The 27,817-nt window shown below is 43.5% G+C and overlaps 1 protein-coding gene across 1 annotated transcript in view; it reads right to left on the bottom strand.

Moving 5' to 3' along the window:
• Positions 1–2,174: 2,174 nt before the first annotated feature.
• LOC141258548 (uncharacterized) overlaps positions 2,175–27,817 on the bottom strand; it is a 395,228-nt gene continuing 369,585 nt past the window's right edge. Inside the window, 4 exon segments of the mRNA XM_073673526.1 lie at positions 2,175–2,240; positions 2,242–2,265; positions 7,548–7,657; positions 7,761–7,804. Of these exon segments, the coding sequence (XP_073529627.1) occupies positions 2,175–2,240; positions 2,242–2,265; positions 7,548–7,657; positions 7,761–7,804 (244 nt within the window).

Genomic DNA, 27,817 nt, shown 5'->3' with positions numbered 1-27,817 from the left:
GAAAGTTAGCAGTCCACGTGATCATCAGGACTGGATACCAGATGAAGACGGCATGTTGTCATTCTCCGCTGTAGGAACAGAAGAAAGTCTTGCATATATATGAGTGCTAATGGAGTACCGAGTGACCTACCTGGAAGAGGTAGAACAGTTGAATCTCGCTAGACTGCGAGTGGAAAGACAGCATCGTCTGAGCAGCAGAAGATGGCAGCCGTCTAGAAATAGTGAGACCTCCAGTAACTCAGGTTTGAGAAGCCCATACAAATGACCCAATAGAGTTCGGGATAGTACAGAGTCTAACCGGACCTTAGATACAAGGGCATGTGAGTCACACTGCTGTATTGACAGCTGGGAGCGGGGGAGGTCTGACAAGGTTACTACTGACCGCTGGGAGCGGGGGAGGTCTGACAAGGTTACGACTGACCGCTCGGAGCGGGGGAGGTATGACAAGGTTACGACCCGGAAATGTGACTTGACGAAGTCAGTGACAATGACAAATGTTAGGTCCCTAAGGAATGGGCTAATGTCGATGACTAATGTTCCAGGGGCTGAGCAGCGCAATTGTCAAGTACATGGTTCTCGATGTGAACTCTGGGTTATAATGTGATTGTGTATATTATGTGTTCAACCCCACAAGTTTGAACAGAAGGAGGGGATATGTAATGCAGCGGCTTGCAACATTACTGTAATGGTCCAGGGTGTGTTTTGGCTGACCATGTACCTCCCCCTCAGGTGACTGATCACATGACTGTGACATCAGCACAGGTCCTGTGCACACAGAAGGTCTGATCACATGACTGTGACATCAGCCCAGGTCCTGTGTGTGCACTAGAGGATATATAAACCCTGGTAGTTTTGAGACAGGGGGTGAAAGGCGTGAGGCCTGTTCCCGTGTGGGACACCGCTAGAGTGTGAGGCCTAGTGAGGCCTAGTGAAGCCTGGTGAAGCCTGAAAGGCAGAGGCTGGATCCTTATGTGTAAGCGATGCCAGTAGCCTTGGAGGGCAAGAGGCTTAGAAGGAAAGAGTCCTGGAAGGTAAAGGCTGGATGTTAGGTGTGAAAACATACCAGTAGCCTTTGAAGGTATGAGGGCTGGAGACCCCCATCTGGGAAGCTGTAAAGCCACAGCTGTGGCAGAACAAGTCTGAAGCAGCTAAAACCCAGCAAAAGTAAAACACTGCATTATATGGACGTTGATATAAGTGACTTTGCTGAAGGCTGTAACTGGAGCCATGTGGGCCTGTCTGCCACTTGAAAGGCTCCTGGACATTATATGTGTAAATGTTGGCGAGCCACTGAGATGGACTCGGTTATAAGCAGTTATGAAGAGTAATAAACTGCCGGATTGTGAAATACTGGAAAATGTGGCTGGTGTGCTTTAATTGACCGGGTGCAGCGAGTGTACCCAGCATGATGTTGAGCGCTGCCTTACACAATGTACAATACTATTTCACCAAAACAATTTACACGGCAAATTAAATTAATATGCAAATTGTTTTTATTAGAATTAAGAGGAATATACTAATTCCTTTCAACGATTTATGTTAAAATCACAATATAATTGTACAGTTCCTATATATTGTAGACAATGCGCACTATTGCTTTGTTTCATAAACTGAACATTTAGAAGGTAAAATATAATATTTCTTAAATCAATATGTATAAAAATCTGATACAAAAATAGATTTCTCATTACTGAAGGCAGACAAAAAAAACAAACAAGTGCATTATAATATTGAGAAATCCCTGCAATTTTTTCCAAGTTTATTCTTAAACATAATTAAACAGGACTGAATAGCATAAAAAAGAAACATTGTGATTTCCAGTTTTTCGACCCATCATTACAGTTCAAGAAAACAATATCTAAGTTCCAAAATCTGCAGGGCCGGCTTGTAAACAATTTCATTTGGGTAAAATAAGAAAAGCTATAGGAGATAAATGTTCATTAATTATGGGAATTTGACCAATAGTGTAAAACACAAATGAACAGGTCTGATAAGGCAGCATTGTGTCCCTAAGGATAGGGTTCATATCTAATAAATATTTTAATATATTTTACAAAGTGCAATACCAAACAGGGTGTTCAGTGTCTTATACATTCATAATCAATTATGCCTTTCAATCATTGTAAAATCTTTGTTCTCTGCACAAAAAATATATCTGCATTTTAGATACTCAACTAAAACATCACAGAAATATATTCATTTTGTTCGGATTTCTATTCTTTGCTGAGTGAGTCACTTTTTAATTTCTGGTCGCTTTATCTTGACCTGGAAGAAAACATGCAAAGAATTGTCATTCAAAAATGTTGTAAATATTAGATTCTTTAGACCAGTAATTCCCAACATCTGCCCATTTTACCCATTATACTGTATTCTAGTCTGTACAGGGTAGGAATGGACAGCCAGTGCATCAAAGCATCCTATGAAGGGACCTGCGCATAAAATGTTTCTTCCTGCCATAGACCCCTGAATGAGCTGCAAGGAGCACTGTTGGCAAACACTGCCTTAAACCAGGAATGTACAACCTGAGGTCATGGGGCCAAGGCAGCGCACAATGCCATTCTGTACTGAGTCTCTGCCATCTGATCACAGACAAGCTTGCCTGTGTCTGGTGGCTGTTCCCACTTTCCATGTCAACGAGGAGTGGTGACAGAAAGCAGGAAAAGATAAGTACCAATGGTGCACTGTGTGGCAATAATCGGGACCCCATATTTAGGAGAATGGTGGTCTTCTGACTTGACTTCAATAAGGAGTAAATAAGGTGGACAGGCGACCATGCATGTGTGCAGCTGCTGTCAAACTACATTTAAGAGACACACGTTCATGGTCTCTGTCTTTCTGCAGTATTAAAGGTGAAAGACGAGGACTCCCATTCTCCTTATAGGATGGAGTCCTGGAATTGGAATAGCCACTTGTTTTATGTTTAGGACATATACTTTCAATATGTCATAAATGTCTCAGATGGTAATACCCCTTTAAGTTTTTGCTGCAGCACTTGGGATAGGTTTAATCTGACAATATGAAGTAGAAAAGCTTGAGAATCCCTGCTTTAGACCTTTAAATGTTATGTGCACGTCTATCATAAAGGAAATGTTTGCACCCTTACGCTCCCTGACAGAAGTTATGTCGCTTATCCATGTTATGTAAATAAAAGCTTATAACCTGACGTTAAATTCATCCATTGGTTTTATAAATTACTCTTTTGAAAGCTGAAACCCTCCCAAATTTGGTTTAGGTTAAGAAAATAAATTGGCATCAATGCAGAAATATTGATCATTTAATGAACACAGAATGGTCAGATTTTGGCAAGACAAAAGTTTTGTTGCCTGGTCATATAATGCACTCAATCCTAGTTTACATCCTCACCAGTGTTCATTAAATGATTGGTTAATTAGTGGGTGTGTATAAAAAGAAACTCAGCACCCCAGACCTTCACTTGAACTGCAACTTGAGCTCTGAAACATGCCAAAAATCCACCCTGCGACCAAAGCCTTGATTATCAAGAGGCAGAAGACCAGATACACTGCAGTGGTGGCTGGCACCTTTAATGTGTCTCAACGTCAAGTACAAAGAATTAAAAAAAGATTTGTAGAGACTGGAGATGTGTTTGACAAGCCCAGGTCCGGCAGACCCCACAAGACAACTGCTCAGGAGGAACGTTTGTTGGTTAGAAAATCCAAAGCAAGCCCCTCTTCCACTGTAGCAGAGCTCCAACAGGCCTGGTCACCTCAAGTCCCTGTGTCAACTAGGACAGTTTGTAGGATTCTGTCTCGAAATGGCCTCCATGGTCGAATCAGTGCCCAGAAGCCAGCACTAAACAAAAGGCATTTGCAAAGTCCCACAGCCTGCTAAACAGATGGACGCTGGAAAAGTGGCAGAAGGTGGATTTCTCTGATGAATCTTCAGTAGAATTATACCACAGCCGCCGCAAATACTGCAGGAGACCTACTGGAGCCCGTATGGATCCAAAATACACCCAGAAAACAGTTAAATTTGGTGGTGGAAAGATCATGGTCTGGGGTTACATTCAGTATGGGGGTGTGCGAAACATTTGCAAGGTGGAAGGCAATATCAATAGCCTAAAATATCAAGAAGTATTAGCTACCTCTTACATTCCAAATCACAAAAGGGGTCAAATTCTGCAGCAGGATGGTGCTCTATCTCATACATCCATCTCTACAACAAAGTTCCTCCAGGCAAAAAAGATCAAGGTGCTCAAGGACTGGCCAGCCCAGTCACCAGACATGAACATCATTGAGCACGCTTGGGTAGGATGAAAGAGGAAGCTTGGAAGACAAAACCAAAGAATCTAGATGAACTCTGGGAGGCATGTACGACTGCATTCTTTGCTATTCCTGATGACTTCATTAATAAATTGTATGAATCATTGTTTAACCGCATGGATGCAGTCCTTCAAGCTCATGGAAGTCACACAAAATATTAAATATGACTCTAATAGCACCACAACTTCATTCACCAATGTTATGCAATATATACAGTCATATGAAAAAGTTTGGGCACCCCTATTAATCTTAAGCTTAATGTTTTATAAAAATTGGTGTTTTTGCAACAGCTATTTCAGTTTGATATATGTAATAACTGTTGGACACAGTAATGTTTCTGCCTTGAAATGAGGTTTATTGTGCTAACAGAAAATGTGCAATCTGCATTCAAACAAAATTTGACCGGTGCATAAGTATGGGCACCCTTATCATTTTCTTGTTTTAAATACTCCTGCCTACTTTTTACTGACTTACTAAAGCACTTTTTTTGGTTTTGTAACCTCATTGAGCTTTGAACTTTATAGCCAGGTGTATGCAATCATGAGAAAAGCTACTTAAAGTGGCCACTTGCAAGTTGTTCTCCTGTTTAAATCTCCTCTGAAGAGTGGCATCATGGGCTCCTCAAAACAACTGTCAAATGATCTGAAAACAAAGATTATTCAACATAGTTGTTCAGGGGCAGGATACAAAAAGCTGTCTCAGAGATTTAACCTGTCAGTTTCCACTGTGAGGAACATAGTAAGGAAATGGAAGAACATAGGGACAGTTCTTGTTAAGGCCAGAAGTGTCAGGACAAGAAAAACATCAGAAAGGCAGAGAAGAAGAATGGTGAGATCAGTCAAGGACAATCCTCAGACCACCTCCAGAGAGCTGCAGCATCAACTTGCTGCAGATGGTGTCACTGTGCATCGGTCAACTATACAACGCACTTTGCACAAGGAGAAGCTGTATGGGAGAGTGATGCGAAAGAAGCCGTTTCTGCAAGTACGCACAGAGTCGGCTGAGGTATGCAAAAGCACATTTGAAGAAGCCTATTTCTTTTTGGAAGAAGGTCCTGTGGACTGATGAAACCAAGATTGAGTTGTTTGGTCATACAAAAAGGCGTTATGCATGGTGGCAAAAAAACACAGCATTCCAAGAAAAACACTTGCTACACACAGTAAAATTTGGTGGAGGTTCCATCATGCTTTGGGGCTGTGTGGTCAATGCCGGCACTGGGGATCTTGTTAAAGTTGAGGGACGCATGGATTCCACTCAGTATCAGCAGATTCTTGGCAATAGTGTTCAAGAATCAGTGATAAAGTTGAAGTTACGCAGTGGATGGATCTTTCAGCAAGACAATGATCCAAAACACCGCTCCAAATCTACTCAGGCATTCATGCAGAGGAACAATTACAATGTTCTGGAATGGCCATCCCAGTCCCCAGACCTGAATATCATTGAACCTCTGTGGGATCATTTGAAGAGGCTGTCCATGCTCGGCGACCATCAAACTTAACTGAACTGGAATTGTTTTGTAAAGAGGAATGGTCAAAAATACCTTCATCCAGGATCCAGGAACTCATTAAAAGCTACAGGAAGCGACTAGAGGCTGTTATTTTTGCAAAAGGAGGATCTACTAAATATTAATGTCACTTTTCTGGTGAGGTGCCCATACTTATGCACCTGTCAAATTTTGTTTGAATGCAGATTGCACATTTTCTGTTAGTACAATAAACCTCATTTCAAGGCAGAAACATTACTGTATCCAACAGTTATTACATATATCAAACTGAAATAGCTGTTGCAAAAACACCAATTTTTATAAAACATTAAGCTTAAGATTAATAGGGGTGCCCAAACTTTTTCATATGACTGTATTTGTATTTTAAGATAATTATTTGTTTGAATATCACATTACTTTCTGAGGGCGACAAAACTTTTGTCTTGCCAAAATCTGACCATTTTGTGTTCATTAAATAATCAATATTTCAGCATTGATGCCAATTTATTTTCTTAACCTAAACCAAATTTGGGAGGGTTTCAGCTTTCAAAAGAGTAATTTATAAAACCAATGGATGAATTTAACGTCAGGTTATAAGCTTTTATTTACATAACATGGATAAGCGACATAACTTCTGTCAGGGAGTGTAGAGGTTCATGTTGCACTAAGTTGACTAGTTTGATAAATAATTTCCATGTTACTTTCCCCAACATTCCTGCAGGTGGTGCTTCAATATCCGACCTTAGTGGACGTTTCCTGTGTAATATGCTCTATTTACCTCCCCCTTTTAGATTTAAATCTTAGCATAGGAAATATTTCTGCGCTCTCCGGGATACAACACAAATCTTGGTAATAGAATTGTAGGTTTATTGTCAACGCGTTTCAGAGTCCACCAACTCCATCCTCAGGACAACCATACATAAACAGTTACAAGCCTACATGGTTTAAATACAGAAAAAAAATCCAAAAATGGCGCAAAGTGCAGAGGGAGGGTATATACAGTCACATGTCTAAATACTGTGTATAAAGTTATATACTTGCACATTTTTTTATATAAGACAACAAGAGGAAATACTTATATTTCATTGTAATTTCTCTTGTTATCTTAAAAAAAATGTGCAAGTATATAACTTGATACATGGTATTTAGACATGTGACTGTACATACCTCTCCCTGTGCACTTAGCACATTTTTTTATGTTTTTCTGTATTTAAACCATGTATGCCTGTAACTGTTAACATATGGTTGTCCTGAGGAAGGAGTCAGTGAACTCTGAAACGCGTTGACAATAAACCTACAATTTTATTACCAACATTTGTGTTGAATTCTGGAGAGAGCAGACATACTTCCTATCCTGCTATTTAAATCTACTGTTTCCTTGGAAGCTGCTGCATCTTGTATTCAGTCTCTATAAGTGTTGTCTCATGCAACTACGGAAGGTGAGCAGTTCTGCTCATAAATACCAAACCTTTAACGAGGATAAGACCCTATTGTGCTCTTGTATTTCATTACCTCTCCCTTTATTCATTGCTGCTACTATAACTATATAAAATGCAAGGTACGCTATTTTTCTTGTGAAAATAACAATAAATAACAAAAACCTGACAGATCCCATGATAAGTCATTACTTATGTCTGTGACTGCTGGTGTCTGTCATTTAAAGGATTTGTGGCATTAACGCCTTTTTTTCTGAATGAAACAGATGAATGGATTTCCTAATGCTAATGTAAATCCAGCCTAAGGTGTACTGTTATTTTGAAGATGTAACATATTAGTTATCATACCTCCGCTGAAGCGTCAACATTTTCAAGGTGAGGTTTCCAGTCGACCAAATGTGGAGATTTAATTTCTTGATCTGAAGTTGGAATTTCTAATTCTCCAAGCCGCGCAAAGGCTAAAACAATTGATCAACATGAAAAATGATAACATTAGCAAGTGAGATATTAAAAAAAATGTAAATATATGTAATAAAATGAGGAACTAAGATCTACACTTACATGAGAATAGAGATGTTTTCCAGCTAAATCGAGATTCATACGATCTGAGTAAGACAAATAAAAAAAATCATTAGATGATATGAAAAAAAACACGTAGTAGTTACTACAAACTTAAAAACGGACCCCTGAGGAAGCCAACGTGAAACGCGCATGGGAGCTCCTGCGATACGCACAGGCACTTTTGTATTGTATGGGTAAGACACTGTTACTTTTGCCTTCCTCCTCCTTTACTTATATATGCAGATCAGGCACTTTGCTATTAACTGTGGGGTTTGGGCAGCATACAGTGCGGCAAACTTACCAATCATGATTTACAGGGATATAACTGTTTCATCTCCCTTTCTGCATATCATTTGTGCAGTGAATTGTAACTGTGCTTCTCACACTGGTTTTTCACACACAGTCTGTGTATATTACTGACATCATCAGATTTTTATCTATATGTAAGGGCTGTTGGATTAGAGGTTATTTATTCTCTCTGGGCACGCTCATATTTACTTTTTTTGATGTTCATTGTGTTAACACATATATATACTTAAATGTACTGCCCTCATTTATATTATATTACGGTCTTTGTGGTTTCCTTCATAGTTGTAATGTCGCTAGCCTGTTCATTTACTATTTGTTTATTCCATTAATTGTTAATCATACCTGTTTTTATTATGAATGTTACTTAATAAAAATGTATAATTTTATGGTAAACAGGATATTTGATTTATTCTAGATTATCTTTTAGGTATCTATGCTCCTTATGTTCTTTGCTTATTGTTTCAATTGTTTTGGGAGTTTACATCAATTTGGACCATGGTCCTTCTCTTAATCCATAATTCTGGCTAGGTTTGAAAAACTAAAAACGATGAGTGTTGTGAACTATTTTTGATGAATAAATAAGGAAAACTCCCAGTGCGCGTCTGAAATTAATTTTGAAAATGAATCCATAGGGCCCCATTCATCAGACATATGTCAAAATGGTGTCCATATCACATACACCAGGACTACTTTTGAAAGTTTAGGAAGCCCTTGCTCTCCTTTTTACAAATGTACCTCAAAGAAGTTGTCCACTACTTTTTCATTGATGTCCTATATGTCAATGTTTGATCGGCTGGGGTCCTGCACGCAGCACCCCTGACGATCAGTTGTTATTGGTGCGGCGGCAGACGGCCAGAAGTGCTTACCTGTGGGGCATGGCCATCTAGCTGTAGTGGCCAGCACTTGTTACTGCACATCCACCTCCCTTTTAATTCAATGGGAGGCGGATGTGTAGTACCCTGCGGCGGACCCTATAGCTAGACGGCCAAGCTCCGAAGGTAAGCAGTTCCCATAACAGCAGATCGGCACCAATAACAGCTGATCAGCAGGGGTGCCGGGTGCAGGACCCCGGCCGATCAAACATTGATGCCCTGTCCTACAGAGAGGGCATCAATGAAAACGTAGTGGACAACTTCTTTAAGAGCTCTTTCACACGTCCTGATATCTCTGGTACCGGAAAAAACAGTACCGAATATGTCTGAATGCACCTGTGTGGCATACGTGTGCCGCATCAGGAGCACACGTACCTGCGCCTGGGAATCAGCAGTACAGTTAGCGCTGTTCCCAAGCGCTGGGTGCTGAACACTGCCGACACTGTGATCAGCGAGAGCAAGAGACAATGTTGGGAGTAGTATTCTGCTCCTGCAGTGTCCATGTGTAAAAATAAAATAATAAAATAATTATACTCATCTGTCCGGAGATGTCCCCAACTGTAATCCCTGTGACTGCTCAAGCAGAGAAGATGGGGAGAATGACGCACTGCAGTGAGCGGCCCCTGCACTGAGCAGAGCTCAGGAGCGGTGTCTTGTCACTCACTGAGCTCCGCTCAGCAAAAATGTAACGTGTGAAACATAGCCTAAGAATCATTAGAGGTTCATCAGCTGAGACCCCAAGCAATCACTAAGTTATTCCTTACCCTAAGGATTGGGGTTTAGCTTACTGTTCTGAGAATAACCCATTAAGTGCAACCTCTTTAATTTCTCCATTCTGTGAGTTGGCGTATATCGGACTGTATTGGGATGAAATCCGAGTGCAATCCAATGTTTCGCACGCACCCATAGACTTGTCTGGGATTCACTCAAATTGTGCTGCGATTGTTTTCTCGTGCCGAATAGGCATGAGAAAATAATCACTGATCTGCACTGCCCAATAGTATAACACTGGGCCGAATGCTATCCGATAAAACATCAGATAGCCCTCAGTCATGATAAAAGGCGATGTAAGCGAGCCTTAACAGATGCGGATGGAGCTGAGCTCTGATTTTTGCTGTTAACCATTTAGATGCCCCAAGCAATTTCTGAGAGTGACATTTAGGCCTGTGTTTTCAAATGTCTGTGTTTTTTCATGTGCAGTGGGTATGGAAAGTATTCAGACCCCTTTAAATTTTTCACTCGTTTCATTGCAGCCATTTGGTAAATTCTAAAAAGGTCATATTTTTTTCTCATTAAAATACACTCTGCACCCCATCTTGACTGAAAAAAAACAGAAATGTAGAAATTTTTGCAAATTTATTAAAAAAGAAAAACTGAAATATCACATGGTCATAAGTATTCAGACCCTTTTCTCAGACACTCATATTTAAGTCATATGCTGTCCATTTCCTTGTGATCCTCCTTGAGATGGTTCTACTCCTTCAATGGAATCCAGCTGTGTTTAATTAAACTGATAGGACTTGATTTGGAAAGGCACACACCAGTCTATATAAGACATCACAGCTCACAGTGCATTGCAGACCAAATGAGAATCATGACCTCAAAGGAACTGCCCAAGGAGCTCAGAGACAGAATTGTGGCAAGGCACAGATCTGTAGAATAGCTATAATCTGCTTGATTTACGGCAGAAAATTACCTCAGTATCAACAACATATAACAGCCAAGAGATATCTCTTAAAATATAACCTTTAATAAATCTATAAAAAACATTTGTGCCGCCAATATCTGATACTAGCTACTCGTTACATCTTATTTACATCAGGACATGCAAATATGACCTCTTAGATAACATACCAAAAAAGAGGCCAAAAATGTCAAAGATAGACAAATAGAACTAAGACATACTGTATAATGTCTAATTAACCCCTTTAGGATGTAGAGTACAGACCAAAAGTTTGACACACCTTCTCATTTAAAGATTTTTCTGTATTTTCATGACTTTGAAATTTGTACATTCACACTGAAGGCATCAAAACTATGAATTAACACATGTGGAATTATTTACTTTACAAAAAAGTGTGAAACAGAAAATATGTCTTATATTCTAGGTTCTTCAAAGTAGCCACCTTTTGCTTTGATGACTGCTTTGCACACTCTTGGCATTCTCTTGATGAGCTTCAAGAGGTAGTCACCAGAAATGGTTTTTACTTCACAGGTGTGCCCTGTCAGGTTTAATAAATGGGATTTATTGCCTTATAAATGGGGTTGGGTCCATCAGTTGTGTTGTGCAGAAGTCAGTTGGATACACAGCTGATAGTCCTACTGAATAGACTGTTAGAATTTGTATTATAGTAAGAAAAAAGCAGCTAAGTGAAGAAAAACGAGTGGCCATCATTACTTTAAGAAATGAAGGTTAGTCAGTCCGAAAAATTGGGCAAACTTTGAATGTGTCCCCAAGTGCAGTTGCAAAAACCATCAAGCGCTACAAAGAAACTGGCTCATATGAGGACCGCCCCAGGAAATGAAGACCAAGAGTCACCTCTGCTTCTGAGAATAAGTTTATCCGAGTCACCAGCCTCAGAAATCGCAGGTTAACAGCAGCTCAGATTAGAGACCAGGTCAATGCCACACAGAGTTCTAGCAGCAGACACATCTCTACAACAACTGTTAAGAGGAGACTTTGTGCAGCAGGCCTTCATGGTAAAATATCTGCTAGGAAACCACTGCTAAGAACAGGCAACAAGCAGAGAAGACTTGTTTGGGCTAAAGAACACAAGGAATGGACATCAGACCAGTGGAAATCTGTGCTTTGGTCTGATAAGTCCAAATTTGAGATCTTTGGTTCCAACCACCGTGTCTTTGTGCGACGCAGAAAAGGTGAACGGATGGACTCTACATATTATCAGTTGTTTCACACTTTTTTGTTAAGTATATAATTCCACATGTGTTAATTCATAGTTTTGATGCCTTCAGTGTGAATGTACAATTTTCAAAGTCATGAAAATACAGAAAATCTTTAAATGAGAAGGTGTGTCCAAACTTTTGGTCTGTACTGTACACATATGACCCTTTAGATAACAAATAACAAAAGGCCAATAATTTCAAACCAATCCGGGTCAATAAATGAAAAAATACGTGCTATCAAGCATTAGTGATAAGTGTGGATCTTACCCATTTTTGCATGTGGGCATCATTCAGGGTTCTTCATCCGTTTCAGTCGATTTATTCTTTAAAAATAGAAAGAAATCTACCCTGTCGTGCCCCTAACGTTATCTCCCGTCCTAACAAGGGCAGTACCCAAGTATATCTTACAACATCACCCACAAAAAGTTTCTTCCTATGTCTTAAGTCTATTTGTCTATTTTTGGCATCTTTTTTAGCATGTTATCTAAGAGGTCATATTTGCATGTCCTGAGGTAAATAAGATGTAACGAGTAGCTAGTATCAGATATTGGAGGTACAAATGTATTTTAGAGATTTATTAAAGGTTATATTTTAAGAGATACCACTTGGCTGTTATAAGGCACCGATCTGGCCAAGGTTATAAAAGAAATTTTGCATTACTCAAGGTTTCTAAGAGCATAGTGGTCTCCAAAATCCTTAACCCTAGAACGCATACCTGGGGCCTCGCAGGCCCGCCCTGTTAATTGTTTTCTATTTTCTGCAAGATTACTTTAGTTAGAATTTTGAAACTCTAGGTATTCCTCAGGTATATAGTTGTTTGTCATTTTTGTTTGAGTTATTCCATGTTATTTGCACACGGGCCTAAAAGGCCCCAGGTATGTGAAAGTGTAGATTTTTATGGTCATGCGTTCTAGGGTTAAATTGAAGAAGTTTGGGACCACTAGAAGTCTTCGTAGACCTGGCCGTACAGCCAAACTGAGCAATCGTAGGACAAGAGCCTTGGTGAGAGAGGTAAAGAAGAACCCCAAGATCACTGTGGCTGAGCTCTAGAGATGCAGTAGGGAGATGGGAGAAAGTTCCACAAAGTCAACTATCACTGCAGCTCTCCACCAGTCGGGCCTTTATGGCAGAGTGGCCCAACGGAAGCCTCTCCTCAGTGCAAGACATATTAAATCCCACATACAGTCTGCTCAAAAACACATGAAGGACTCCCAGACTATGAGAAATAAGTTTCTCTGGTCTGATGAGACGAAGATAGAACTTTTTGATGATAATTCTAAGCGGTATGTGTGGAGAAAACCAGGCACTGCTCATCACCTGCCCAATACAATCCCAACAGTGAAACATGGTGGTGGCAGCATCATGCTATGGGGGTGTTTTTCAGCTGCAGGGACAGGATGACTGGTTGCAATTGAAGGAAACATGAGTGCGGCCAAGTACAGAGATATCCTGGATAAAAACCTCTTCCAGAGTGCTATGGACCTCAGACTTGGCCAAAGGTTGACCTTCCAACAATACAATGACCCTAAGCACATAGCTAAAATAACAAAGGAGTGGCTTCAGAACAACTCTATGACCATTCTTGACTGTCCCAGCCAGAGCCCTGACCTAAACCCCATTGAGCATTTCTGGAGAGACCTGAAAATGGCTGTCCACCAAAATTCACCATCCAACCTGACGGAACTGGAGAGGATCTGCAAGGAAAAATGGCAGAGGATCCCGAAATCCAGGTGTGAAAAACTTGTTGCATCATTCCCAAGAAGACTCATGGCTGGCTGTACTAGTTCAAAAGGGTGCTTCTACTCAGTACTGAGCAAAGGGTCTGAAATAGTGATGAGCGAGCATGTTCGCTACTGCTCGGTGCTCGCCCGAGGATCTTACTGCTCGAGATGCTCGGTGCTCGCCGAGTATTTCCGGGGTTGCTCGGCGGGAGCTCGGGTCTCCTCCCTGCATGTTTGGCGCTCTTTAGAGCGCCAATGAAAATGCAGGGATTGCCTGCCACTCACTGTAATGCCGTCACTCTGCAATCAGACAGTGTAGGGAGAGGTGCTGCTGAGCTAGGGAGAGATTTGCTTGGTTCTAGTTAGTGTAGGTGCACCAAACTATATTAGAGACACATATCCATCTCAACAAACAGTCCTTCTGAGGACTAATCCATCTGCAGAGATATCAGGCAGGCAGTGTATATAGGCAGGCAGGGTATATAGCAGACTGCAGTGCACATAGGACAAGAGGCTCCATTGCAGTTCTGTCTGCTGCTGCTGATAGATATTTCTAGAAATAGGCCCAAGTCTCAGGGGCCAGGAATATTTTTTTTTTTTATCTTAATCCTCATTATTTGCTTAAAAAGCAATCCAGAGAACACAGTTTTTCTGGCCATTTGCTTGTTGGCACCGCAGAATACAGCCAGGTCCTTTCCATATTACAGCGCTAATAATCCAGCTATTTAAAACTGTGGTTTGTCCATCACACGGATCACATATAATTGCGCTGAAAATACTGCCATTTGTGGCCTCCATTAAAAACATTTTCAGTGTTTTAGTGAAGCAATTGACACCAGTATGCTGTTCAAAATAGTTACCTACCGGCAACGTATTTAAAACCGTGTTTTCTCCGTCACACGGATCACATATACGTTTTCAGAAAATACTGCCATTTCTGGCCTCAATTAAAATTTTTTTTCAGCGTGTCAGCAAAGTTTTTGACACCAGCTTGCTGTTCAAAATAGTTACCTACAGGCCAGGTATTTAAATCTGTGTTTTCTCCTTCACATGGATCACATATACGTTTTCAGAAAATACTGCCATTTCCGGCCTCCATAAGAGTTTTTTTTCAGTGTGCCAGTGAAGCAATTGACAACAGATTGCTGTTCAAAATAGTTACCTACCAGACAGATACTTAAAACTGTGTTTTCTTCGTCACACGGATCACATATACGTTTTCAGAAAATACTACCATTTCTGACCTCCATTGAATATTTGTTTCAGTGTGTCAGTGAAGCAATTGACACCAGATTGCTGTTCAAAATAGTTACCTACAGGCCAGGTATTTAAAACTGTGGTTTGTCTGTCACACAAATGACATATAAGTTCGCTCCAAATTCAGTCATTTGTTTTGAGCGTAACAGATATTGTCCTCCATTTAAAATGGGCAAGGCACGTGGGAAGAGAGGGGGAACTGGACATGATGGTGATGATGGTGCATGAAGAGGCCGAGGCCATAAGCAAGCTGAAATTATGCCACAACAAACACCCACATCTTCTTGCTCGACCTTCCTGTCCCAATTAATAGGGGACCGCAGAACATCACTATTGAACACAGAGCAGTGTGAAAAGGTTATTGGTTTGATAGCAGATAATACTCACTTAGCCACCACCGCCACCTTGTCCTCCACACGGTCACGTCTCAATAGCTGTGAGTCTGGACCGCATATTTCTCACCCTGAACCTCCTTCCTCCAACCATGCCGATTGCCCAGAGACAACTTATCCCACACTTGGATAATCCGAAAAGCTGTTCATTTTTCCATTTATAAATTCGAACCTCTCGCCCGGTCCACTTGAAGCGGGGCAAGAGGAGATTGCATGTAGCAATGCCCAAATATTTGAGCAGCCACGGTCACACGAAGGTGATGGTGGGAAAGTGTCACAAGAGGTGGACGATGATGAGACACAATTGCCAGAAAGTCAGGAAAAGGACCAGAGTGCGAAAGTGGAAAACGAGGTGGTGGATGATATAATAACTGACCCAACCTGGCAGGAGGACATGCAGAGCGAGGAGAGCAGCACACAGGGGGAGGGAGGCAGACCACACCAATAGGCATGAAGAAGCAGTGTGGTGACCGCAGAAAGAAGGCAGGCCACTGTTCCCCGTAACACCAACACGAAGGAAGTTGCGAGTACAATTGTTAGGTCTTCCAGAGTATGGTTGTTTTTTCAAGACTCTGCTGATAAGCCCAAAAAGGCCATTTGCACCACCGGCCAGGCCAGCATCAGCAGGGGTGGCAAAACTACCTGCCTGACCAACACCAGCATGATCAGGCACATGGCAGCAAAGCACCTGACTTTGTGGGCCGAACTCCAGGGTCCAGGAACAGTGTCTGTGGGTGGCACCATTGATTCATCCGCAATTGTGCATGCAAGCCAATCCCCTGTCCATGGTGCATGTGAAGATGCCTCCTGCTCTGCACCTGTCATTGCACACTCTCAAATAGCAGCATCAGGAAACACGTCCACGTCCTTGTCCCAGCGCAGTGTTCAGTTGTCCATACCCCAGTCCTTGGAACACAAACGCAAGTACGCAGCCAACGCCCCACAGGCTACAGTACTAAATTCCCATATTTCACGATTGCTTGCGCTCAAAATGTTGCCTTTTAGGCTCATAGAGACGGAAGTATTCCGCAACCTGATGGCAGCGGCCGTCCCTCAGTACTCGGTCCCCAGCCGTCACTATTTCTCTCGCTGTGCTGTCCCCGCTTTACACAAGCACGTGTCTCAAAACATTACCCGTGCTCTCAACAACGCAGTTACCGGGAAAGTCCACCTAACAAAGGACACGTAGACAAGTGCTTGGGGGCAGGGACGGTACATCTCGCTAACTGCACACTGGGTTAACATAGTGGAAGCCGGGATCCAGTCGGACCTTGGAATGGAACACGTCCTCCCGACGCCAAGGATTGTGGGCCCTAGGTGAATCATGGTTGCCACCACAGTCTACAGCTCCTGCACCTCATCCTTCTCAGCCTCCTCCTCCTCTTCAGCCTCCATCTCCGAAATGAAAACATCAGTCATAAACTGGAAGCACTGCAGCACTGCCTTGGCCAAGCGGCAAGAGGCTGTGCTGAAGCTAAAATGCTTAGGTGACAAACCGCACAATGCTGAACAGTTGTGGACAGCTCTGGAAGAGCAGGCAGATCTGTGGCTCACATCGCTGAACCTACAGCCAGGTGTAAATTTAGAATTTACCAAATGGCTGCAATGAAACAAAGAGTGAAAAATTTAAAGGGGTCTGAATACTTTCCATACCCACTGTATGTAAAAAATGTCATGAGTGTCATCAGTATTTTAGATTTGAGCGCCATCAGTGTTTGGTCAGTTGTTATCAGTGTTTCATCAGTGATTTCCATATGGATAAATAAGTAGCATTGTAATGCTTAGGAGAAGCATTGCCAATCACAGACAGCACACTGATACCCTCCTTATGCTTGAGCTGTCCGTGATATTTACTGACCCATAGACTTGTATTGGTACTTTTCATCCATGATGATGGTAAAATAAGGACGTCGCCACAATTTTTTTGCGGACACATTGTCGGCAAAATACAATATTTGAACAGCACGATAGATTATCATATTTATGTGATCTATCCATGAAAATCATGAGGGACATTAATTGGTGTCTAATGAGGCTTTAACTGCAGCAGTTACTAGTGCGCGTAGATAAGCTCTCATCAGCCCCCTGTGTTGCAATTGCAGGTTACCGTTGGATTACTCTGGTGGAAGCTAGGCCCTGCTGAAGGTCCCCATCATGCTCCACAACCTGCGTACATCCGGGCAACTGAGAACAGGTCTCGGTTTCTCTGCAGCAGTTCTCAGCTATGCTGTTTTTGGGCTGGTGACAGTGTCTCGGCCACTGTGACATCCTCGACCCTGGCTTCAAGATTGGCCCCCAGACACGTAGCTTCCACCGGTTCCCTGTCCCACCACGGCTTAAGCAAGTTGATGTGGTAGATCTGGTATGGCTTTCTTCTTCCTGGCTGGTGGATTTTATAATTGACTTCACTCAACTTCTCGACCACCTCGTACTGCCCTTGCCACTTGGCCAGAAATTTACTTTTGACCGTGGGTACTAGTACTAACACCCAGTCTCCAGGGCTCAATTGTCTCAGCCTTGCGGCCCGATTGTAGACCCTCGCTTGGGCTTCTTGTGCCTGCAGGAGGCTCTCCTTCACAATTGGCATCACCCTCTCTATCGGATCCCACATTCGGCCCTCACTTGGGCTTCTTGTGCTTGCAGGATGCTCTCCTTCACAATTGGCATCACCCTGTCGATCCGGTCCCGCATTTGGGCCACATGCTCGATGACGCTCCGGTGGGGTGTAACCTCTGCTTCCCAGGTCTCCTTTGCTATGTCCAGAAGTCCTCGAGGGTGCCGTCCGCATAGAAGCTCAAACGGTGAGAATCCCGGAGAGCTCTGGTGAACTTCCCTAATGGAGAATAGCAAGTAAGGCAATAGGTAATCCCATTCTCGCCCATCCTTCTCCACGACCTTCTTCAGCATAGACTTCAAGGTCTTGTTGAATCTCTCCTCAGGCTGTCCATCTGTGGATGGTATACAGGTGTCCGGAGTTGTGTAATCTGGAGAGCCTTACACAACTCCCTCATCACTTTAGACATAAAAGGAGTTCCCTGGTCTGTCAGGATCTCCTTTGGCAGACCCGTCCACGAGAAAATATGCACAAGCTCTCTGGCGATACTCCTGGAGGAGAAGTTTCTCAATGGTACTGTCTCCCGATACCAAGTTGCATAGTCCAACACTACCAGGATGTATTGGTGGGCTTTATCCTAAATTTGGTCTGCCGTTGAACTCACTGCATACCCTATTATTGTATAGCAGACCCTCTCCTTTCTTATAGGAAAATGTCATACTCTTTACTGTGGCACTGCTCTATGTGTCTGTAAATCGTTAATGGGGTTTTTCTCAAAATTTGGCAGCCCTTGTAGTCACAGCATGGACATTACCACTATAGGAGACCCGCTACTTTACAATGGGAACATTTTTTTTACTGAGACCCTCCTCTATGTCTCTTCAAAGGGGTATCAGGTTGCTTCCGAATTTTTGGTAGCCCTTGCAGTCACTGCATAAGCAATATCAGTATAGGAGACCCACTTGTTAATAATGGGTACAACAAAGTATAGCCGGATGATGGCTCTCTAACAATAGCAAGGGCCGACTGCTGACCTTTTAAGAATAGTAAGGGCCTCCTGATGACCCTAAAAAATAGGCTTTATGACTTTCAGAGTCCCTCCATCATAAATGAAACAGGATGTGTCTGATGATGTGTCACACACCACATTGCCAGATAAGGTTGTAAAATGTTAAAATGACATTTCCCGGTGAATGCATTTGTCTTAAAAAATAACGTAAAAAACCCCAAAACAATAGCATCTTTCTTTAGTATAAAAAACAGCGTCGCCAATGTAACCTCAATGTAATCACATTGTTCAACTCCTGCACCTCCTCCTCCATCTCAGAAATGACCACATCAGTCACAAGCTGACAGCACTGCAGCACTGCCTTGGCCAAGCGGCAACAGGCTGTGCTGAAGATAACATGCTTAATGCATTGGTGACAAAAAGACCAGCGCTGCAGAGTTGTTGAAAGCGGTAACACAGCAGCCTGATCTGTGGCTCTCACTGGTGAACATACAGCCAGGCATGGTCATGTGTGACAATGTGCGGAACCTGGAGGCAGAGAAATGACAGCCGGAGTAGATACTGTTTCCCTCTATGCCAGTCCTTTCACCGAGCTAAAGAATATGACTGTGGTGAAATACAACTCCTACTGAGAAGCTGTTTCAGATTGAAAAACATTGGGCCCACCAGAGTATTTGATTCTGAGGGCTCACCTTTCTCCCCCTCTCAAGAGCCCCATTGCAGCTGCAAAGTTAGCGCTATCATGAACTCTCCTGAGGTAGAAGCAAGGGCACACCAGAGGATTCTCTGGTGGGACCATCCAACCCTACCAAGAAGCAGTCCTGGCTAAGAAAAGTGTGGGGGAAGGTTCCCGGACACTCTATGGCTGCTTTTTTACTGAGGAGGAAACACATGCAAACACGGGGAGAACATACAAAGTCCTTGCAGATGTCCTTGCTGGAATTTGACCAGGATCCCAGCGCTCCAAGGCTTCAGTGCTAACCACTGATCCAATGTGCTGCCGTTCACCCTCTAATATCTAACAGACTAGAGAAACCTGCACCTACTGCCACTCTATCTTCAGCTCCTTTGTGAGAAATTAATGTATTTTGGCAGCCACTTAGTATACCAAATAAAATTCATGAGAAGGAAATTGGGGATGGCTTTGATACTGGTACTGGGGGCAGTGCTAATACCATGGTGTCGTACCATACTTTACTGGAAATATTCCAGACTGGTAGGAGGGAAGCAAATTCCCACAGAAAAGTACCAGCATTAATATTCAGGGACCTGCGCTTGTAGAGGGTGGAGACAACACCGGGAGAAATAGTGACGGCTGGGGACTGAGTATGGACACGAGGCATGAGGCATGAGGTTGTGAAAAGCTTCCACCTCCACGAGCCTCAAAGGCCACATTTCAAGTGCAAGCAGCTGCCCAGAAATCTGGCAGTTTAGTATTGCGGCCTGTGGGTGGGTGGGTGGGGGGGTGGCTGCATACTTGCGCTTGCATTCCAAGTAACAGAAAACTAAGCAGATCGTGGCCTCTACCATCATCACGGCCTCACCTCGGCACTATGAACTCTCCTGAAGGAGAAGCCAGGGCCCACAAGAGCAGTCTCTAGTTTTCTGGTGGGTCCATCCATCCCTGCCGAGAAGCAGCCCTGGCTAATAAAAGTGTGGGGGAAGGTTCCCGGACACTCTATGGCTGCATTTTTAATGTGGATCGGACATGTTTATGCATGTTATTTCTCAAACCGCAGTGCAGATCAGGCCATTGCCCAACTCTGTAGTCATGAAATTAAATGTGCAAAAAAAGATGTTTGTATGTCAAAGCACCACCGACAAGTGCGAGTTGATGTTGGACGGGCTGCGATTGCTTGTGCAACAAGCTGCATTAGAGGACTTCCTGGGAGAAATGACACCCAGAGTAGATATGGTTTCCCTCTATGCCAGTCCTTTCACCGAGCTAAAGAATATGGCTGTGGTGAAATACAACTCCGTAAAAAAAGCTGTGGACTGGCTCTGTACCATCCCTGGCTACATTCACCTGTCCATGTGTTTGTGGTTAGGCTGTCCTTCCCAGTAAGTGCACTGGGTAGAGCATGGGTAATGTTATGGGACCCGTGCTTGTGGAAGGCAGAGACGATACTGGGAGAAATAGTGGCGGCTGGGGACCAAGTATGGACACCCGGCCGCCGCTGGCATGAGGTTATGAAAAGTTTCCGCCTCCACGAGCCTAAAAGGTCACATTTCAAGTGCAAGCAGCTGTCAAAAATTTGGCAGTATAGTATTGCAGCCTGTGGGTGGGTGGGTGACTGGCTGCATGCTTGCGCTTCCATTCCAAGGAATTTGGTAGGGACAACTGAACGCTGCAGTCGGACAAGGACATGGACGGTGATTGTTGCAAGTCTGCAACGACAGGTGCATGGCGGGAGGCATATTCGCATGCGCCAAGGATCACTTATGATGGGCACACTTTTAGGCAGTGACCTGGGAGTCATAGATGCTTACAGAGGTCTTCCCCATGCTGTTCCCATGTCTTTTCAGCACTGTATGCATGTTTCTGATGATGTGTCACACACCACATGGCCAGATAAGGTTGTAAAATGTTAAAATGACATTTCCCAGTGAATGCATTTGTCTTGGTTGAAAGAAATGCAAAAGTGCAAAAATGCATCAAAAACGCTACGTGCGAACATAGCCCAAGGTGTGAAGGAGTATTTTTGTTTTTGGTTATTTATTTTGCCTTTTTAACAAATCATTAACCTGGAAAGGATGTTCCTTAACATATTTCCCAGGAAAATCCATTTTGGCTTTGTTTTTGTATGTTTTATTGTGAGTCCGTAAAAGTGGCGTAATACTCTGACAATGTTCTTGACAGCAGTAACCTGGGAGTCAGAAATTCTTCCAGGGGTCTTCCTAATGCTGTTCCTATGTCATTTGAGCACTGTTCCTGTCGACTTGGGCAATTTTTAGGCCCTCTGAAGACCGCCGGGGGGAGCCGCCTGAAAAATGCTCGAGTTTCCCATAGACTTACATTGGGCTCATTGCACGGGTCAAGCACCCGAGTATTCCAATTTGCTCGACCCGAGCAACGAGTACTCGAGAATTTTAGTGCTCGCTCATCACTAGTCTGAATACTTATGACCATGTGATTTTTCAGTTTTTCTTTTTTAATAAATTTGCAAAAATTTCTACATTTCTGTTTTTTTCAGTCAAGTTGGATGCTTTAATGAGAAAAAAAATTTAGAATTTACCAAATGGCTGCAATGAAACAAAGAGTGAAAAATTTACAGGGGTCTGAATACTTTCCGTACCCACTGTATGTAAAAAAATGTCACGAGTGTCATCAGTATTTTAGATTTTAGCGCCATCAGTGTTTGGTCAGTTGTTATCAGTGTTTCATCAGTGATTTCCATATGGATAAATAAATAAGTAGCATTTTAATGCTTAGGAGAAGCATTGCCAATCACAGACAGCACACTGATACCCTCCTTATGCTTGAGCTGTCCGTGATATTTACTGACCCATAGACTTGTATTACATAGTTACATAGTTTATAAGGCCGAAAAAAGACAAGCGTCCATCCAGTTCAGCCTATTTCTTGTGCACTGCAGCTGTTCCGCAGCGTTGATCCAGGGGAAGGCAAAAAAAACCCATGCGGTATAGGCCAATTTACATCACTGAGGAAAAATTCACTTCCCGACTCCAATCTGGCAGTCAGATTAAATCCCTGGATTAATTAACTATCACTAAGCATAAGATGTAATTTTATTGTTCTCAAGAAAGGCATCCAGGCCTCTCTTGAACTCATTAATAGAGATGAGCGGTGTTCGACTAGAACTGTTCGCCAATCTCAAATTCGAGCTGTTTTGGGCGGTGTTCGAGTTGTTCGACGAACCCGAACGATTTGCAAAAAATTCGGCTGTTCGAGGTTATGTTCGATAACTGTTCGTGCACCAAAAGCGTGTCCTGCATGTCTGGCGCTATTTAGAGCACCAATCATGCAGGGATTGTCTGCCACTCACTGTAATGCCACAGCCATGGTGGTTGTGGCATTACAGTGATTGCCCAAATCGATGGGAACAGTGCCAACAGTGAAACATGAAAAGCCGGCAATTCAGCAGCGGCATACACCTGTACCCGACAATTTAGAACCGAAAGAATAGAGCTTCACACATAGATTAGATAGATATAAACATGTCAGTCACATATATAAGAAGTGCAGTGACAGTGTTGATTACTGTACTTGTCATTTAGTGTAAAGGATTTATCAAAAAAAATAATAGTGTTTTCATGCACCGTCTCTTTAAGAAAGCCGGCCGGCAATTCAGCAGCGGTACCAGACAATTTAGAATAGAAAGAATAGAGAATCACACATAGATTAGATAGATAGAAACATGTCAGTCACATATATAAGAAGTGCAGTGACAGTGTTGATTACTGTACTTGTCATTTAGTGTAAAGGATTTATTTAAAAAAATAATAGTGTTTTCATGCACTGTCTCTTTAAAAAAGCCGGCCGGCAATTCAGCAGCGGTACCCGACAATTTATAACAGATAGAATAGAGCATCATACATAGATTAGATAGATAGAAACATGTCAGCCACATATATACGAAGTACAGTGACAGTGTTGCTTACTGTACTTGTCATTTAGCGTAAAGGATTTATCAAAAAAAATAATAGTGTTTTCATGCACCGTCTCTTTAAAAAAGCCGGCCGGCAATTCAGCACCTGTACCCGACAATTTAGAATAGAAGGAATAGAGAATCACACATAGATTAGATAGATAGAAACATGTCAGTCACATATATATGAAGTACAGTGATAGTGTTGGTTACTGTACTTGTCATTTAGTATTAAAATAAAGGATTTATTATTAAAAAAATTGGCGTGGGGTTCCCCTTAATTTTAGGCTCTAGCGGAGGTTAAGCAGACAGCTGGGGCAGATGTTTGAAGCCTGGGAAGGGGGTAATACCCACGGAGCTTCCCAGGCTACTAATATCAGCCCCCAGCTGAATACATAGCCTTTACTAGCTATTAAAATGGGGGACCCCCCCAAAAAAATGACGTGGGGTCCCCCCTAATTTAATAGCTAGCAAAGGCTAGGCAGACAGCTGGGGGCTGATATTAATAGCCCAGGAAGGGAGCCATGAATATTGGCCCCCTCCCAGGCTAGAAACACCAGCCGTCAGCCGCCCCAGAAATGGCGCATTCATAGGATGCGCCAATTCTGGCACTTAGCCTCGCTCTTCCACGCTGCCCTGGTGCGGTGGCAGGGGGTAATAGGGTTGGGGTTGATGTCAGCTTATAATGCCAGCTGACATCAAGCCCAGGTTAGTAATGGAGAGGCGTCTATAAGACACCCCCATTACTAACCCCATAGTCAAAGTTAAAAAAAACACAAACACCCAGAATAAAGTCCTTTAATTGAAATAAAGACACAATCCTTTATTGTTCTAAATTAAACCATACTTACCGTCACGCCCATTCCAGCTGAAGCCAACGATCTCCTGCAATAAAAGAAAAATAATAAAGCAACCTCATCCTTACCTTTCCATGTTTCCCACGACAGCTTCAGCTCTGCTACATCGAGATGACAGGCTGGACCGCAGCAGAACGCTGCCATCCAGCCTCTCATCCCGCAGACACTGAGAAGCGCAGGCTTGCTTGCGCTGCTCAGCGTCTCTCTGTGACGACATCCAGATGAGCCGAGTTCATGTCCAATGAACTCGGCTCACCTCATGCACGTCACTGACGTCAAAATCCTTTACACTAAATGACAAGTACAGTAAGCAACACTATCACTGTACTTATTATATATGTGACTGACATGTTTCTATCTATCTAATCTATGTGTGAAGCTCTATTCTTTCTGTTCTAAATTGTCGGGTACAGATGCTGAATTGCCGGCCGGCTTTTTTAAAGAGACGGTGCATGAAAACACTAATATTTTTTTTAATAAATCCTTTACACTAAATGACAAGTGCAGTAACCAACACTGTCACTGTGCTTCTTATATGTGTGACTGACATGTTTCTATCTATCTAATCTATGTGTGATGCTCTATTCCTTCTTGTCTAAATTGTCGGGTACCGGTGTATGCCGCTGCTGAATTTTCCGGCCGGCTTTTTTAAAGAGAGCGTCTTCTGAGCAGTTTGTCAGCTTTTGGACACCTTTGCAGGTGTTTTCTATGTGTTTCTATGTGTTTTTGTTTGCCTGCCATTGGTTTTAACGGTGTTCGACGGTGTTCTAAGGTGTTCGACGAACAGTTCGACGAACAGTTCCTCGAACATCCCGGTGTTCGACGAACCGAACCGAACCCGAACACTACGGGGGTGGCTCAACACTACTCATTAAGTGAGTTGGACATCACCACTTCCTCTCCCAGAGAGTTCTAGAGTCTCACGGCTCTGACCGTAAAGAATCCCCTTCTATGCTGGTGCAGGAACCTCCATTCCTCCAGACGCATAGTGTGCCCCCTCGTCTTTTTCACCATCCTTGGTATAAACAGGTCATGGGAGAGATCTCTGTACTGCCCCCTGATGTATTTATACATGTTTATGAGTTCTCCCCTAAGCCTTCTCTTTTCCAACGTAAATAGGCCTAATTTTGACAACCTCTCAAAGTATTGGTACATTTCATCCATGATGATGGTAAAATAAGGACGTCGCCACAATTTTTTTGCGGACACATGGTCCGCAAAATACAATATTTGAACAGCACGATAGATTATCATATTTATGTGATCTATCCATGAAAATCATGAGGGACATGCATTGGTGTCTAATGAGGCTTTAACTGCAGCAGTTGCTAGTGCACGTAGATAAGCTCTCATCAGCCCCCTGTGTTGCAATTGCAAGTTACCGTTGGATTACTCTGGTGGAAGCTAGGCCCTGCTGAAGGTCCCCATCATGCTCCACAACCTGCGTACATCCGGGCAACTGAGAACAGGTCTCGGTTTCTCTGCAGCAGTTTTCAGCTATGCTGTTTTTGGGCTGGTGACAGTGTCTCGGCCACTGTGACATCCTCGACCCTGGCTTCAAGATTGGCCCCCAGACACGTAGCTTCCACCGGCTCCCTGTCCCACCACGGCTTAAGCAAGTTGATGTGGTAGATCTGGTATGGCTTTCTTCTTCCTAGCTGGTGGATTTTATAATTGACTTCACTCAACTTCTCGACTACCTCGTACTGCCCTTGCCAATTGGCCAGAAATTTACTTTCGACCGTGGGTACTAGTACTAACACCCAGTATCCAGGGCTCAATTGTCTCAGCCTTGTGGCCCGATTGTAGACCCTCGCTTGGGCTTCTTGTGCCTGCAGGAGGCTCTCCTTCACAATTGGCATCACCCTCTCTATCGGATCCCACATTCAGGCCCTCACTTGGGCTTCTTGTGCTTGCAGGAGGCTCTCCTTCACAATTGGCATCACCCTGTCGATCCAGTCCCGCATTTGGGCCACATGCTCGATGACGCTCCGGTGGGGTGTAACCTCTGCTTCCCAGGTCTCCTTTGCTATGTCCAGAAGTCCTCGAGGGTGCCGTCCGTATAGGGGCTCAAACGGTGAGAATCCCGGAGAGCTCTGGGGAACTTCTCTAATGGAGAATAGCAAGTTTGGCAATAGGTAATCCCAGTCTCTCCCATCCTTCTCCACGACCTTCTTCAGCATAGCCTTCAAGGTCTTGTTGAATCTCTCCTCAGGCTGTCCACCTGCGGATGGTATACAGACGTTCGGAGTTGTGTAATCTGGAGAGCCTTACACAACTCCCTCATCACCTTAGACATAAAAGGAGTTCCCCGGTCTGTCAGGATCTCCTTTGGCAGACCCGTCCGGGAGAAAATATGCACAAGCTCTCTGGCGATACTCCTGGAGGAGAAGTTTCTCAATGGTACTGTCTCCGGATACTGAGTTGCATAGTCCAACATTACCAGGATGTATTGGTGCCCCCTGGCGGACTTGACCAGGGGCCCAACAAGGTCCATGGAAATCCGGTCAAATGGGACCTCTATAATAGACAATGGCACTGGAGGGCTTTGGAAGTGGGACAAGGGAGCAGTTAGCTGACAGGTGGGGCAGGACTGGCAGTAATTATCAATCTCTCTGTGACATCCAGGCCAGTAGAACCTCTGACTACTGCTCCTATGGCAGCTTCTCCTGCTTTGCTACCCTTTCAAACACAGTCATAAAGGCTTCCACATCACCTCCCGGGGTCTATTTTTACATCGCTCGTCTTACCACTTTTCGGACGTATGTGTCATCATCACCTGGACTTGGGGGAGGGGCTGCCGACCTCCCACAAACCGCCTCTGTGTGCAACTCAATCTGTTGCTGTTGTTGTCGGTAATGGTCTTGTTGCTGCTGCTGTCAGCACTGGTCTTGCTGCTGCTGTTGTTGGATCTGTTGCATCAGCAGCTTACTCATCTCCTGATGTGCCAGCTGTTGCTGCTGTTGCGCCATCTGCTGCTGCTGTTGGGCCTTCACAAGATGCTTAAGCAGGTTTAAATAATATGCCTTGGAGATCGCAGTCACACAGCAGAAGAGTTGTGGATAGCTATCCAGGCCAAGTTTGAGCAATGGCTGTTTCTACTGAACCTGGAGCCAGGGAAGGCCATGTGCAATAACGGTGCAAACCTGGTGGCAGCCCTACACCGGGGCAACCTTAAACAAGTGTCCTGCATGGCTCACGTCCTCCACCTGGTGGTACAGCAATTTCTCTGCCAATATCCTGGTTTGTATGAGCTGCAGAAAGCACAGTCACTGTGTGCTCACTTCTGCCATTCGCACACCACGGATCATCAACTTTCATCGCTACAGAAGTCTTTCGGCCTACCGGTTAACCAGCTGATATACGATGTGCCAACACAGTGGAATTCCACACTGCACATGTTGCAGTGACTGTGAAAGCAGCGACGAGCCCTAGTGCAGTATCTCATTTTGCATAACATGGACCAACGTAGTACGTGGTGCAAATCACACTTGAGGAGTGGGCACAGATGAAGGACCTCTGCACCCTTCTGCACAGTTTCGAAATGGCTACTAAGATGGTTATCGCTGACA

The sequence above is a fragment of the Phyllobates terribilis genome, unplaced genomic scaffold, assembly GCF_046119375.1.
Source record: "Phyllobates terribilis strain yellow unplaced genomic scaffold, ASM4611937v1 Scaffold_3__8_contigs__length_932513732, whole genome shotgun sequence".
NCBI lineage: Eukaryota > Metazoa > Chordata > Amphibia > Anura > Dendrobatidae > Phyllobates > Phyllobates terribilis.
Note: the sequence above shows the minus strand (reverse complement) of the source record. Positions and strands in the feature narration are given on the sequence as shown.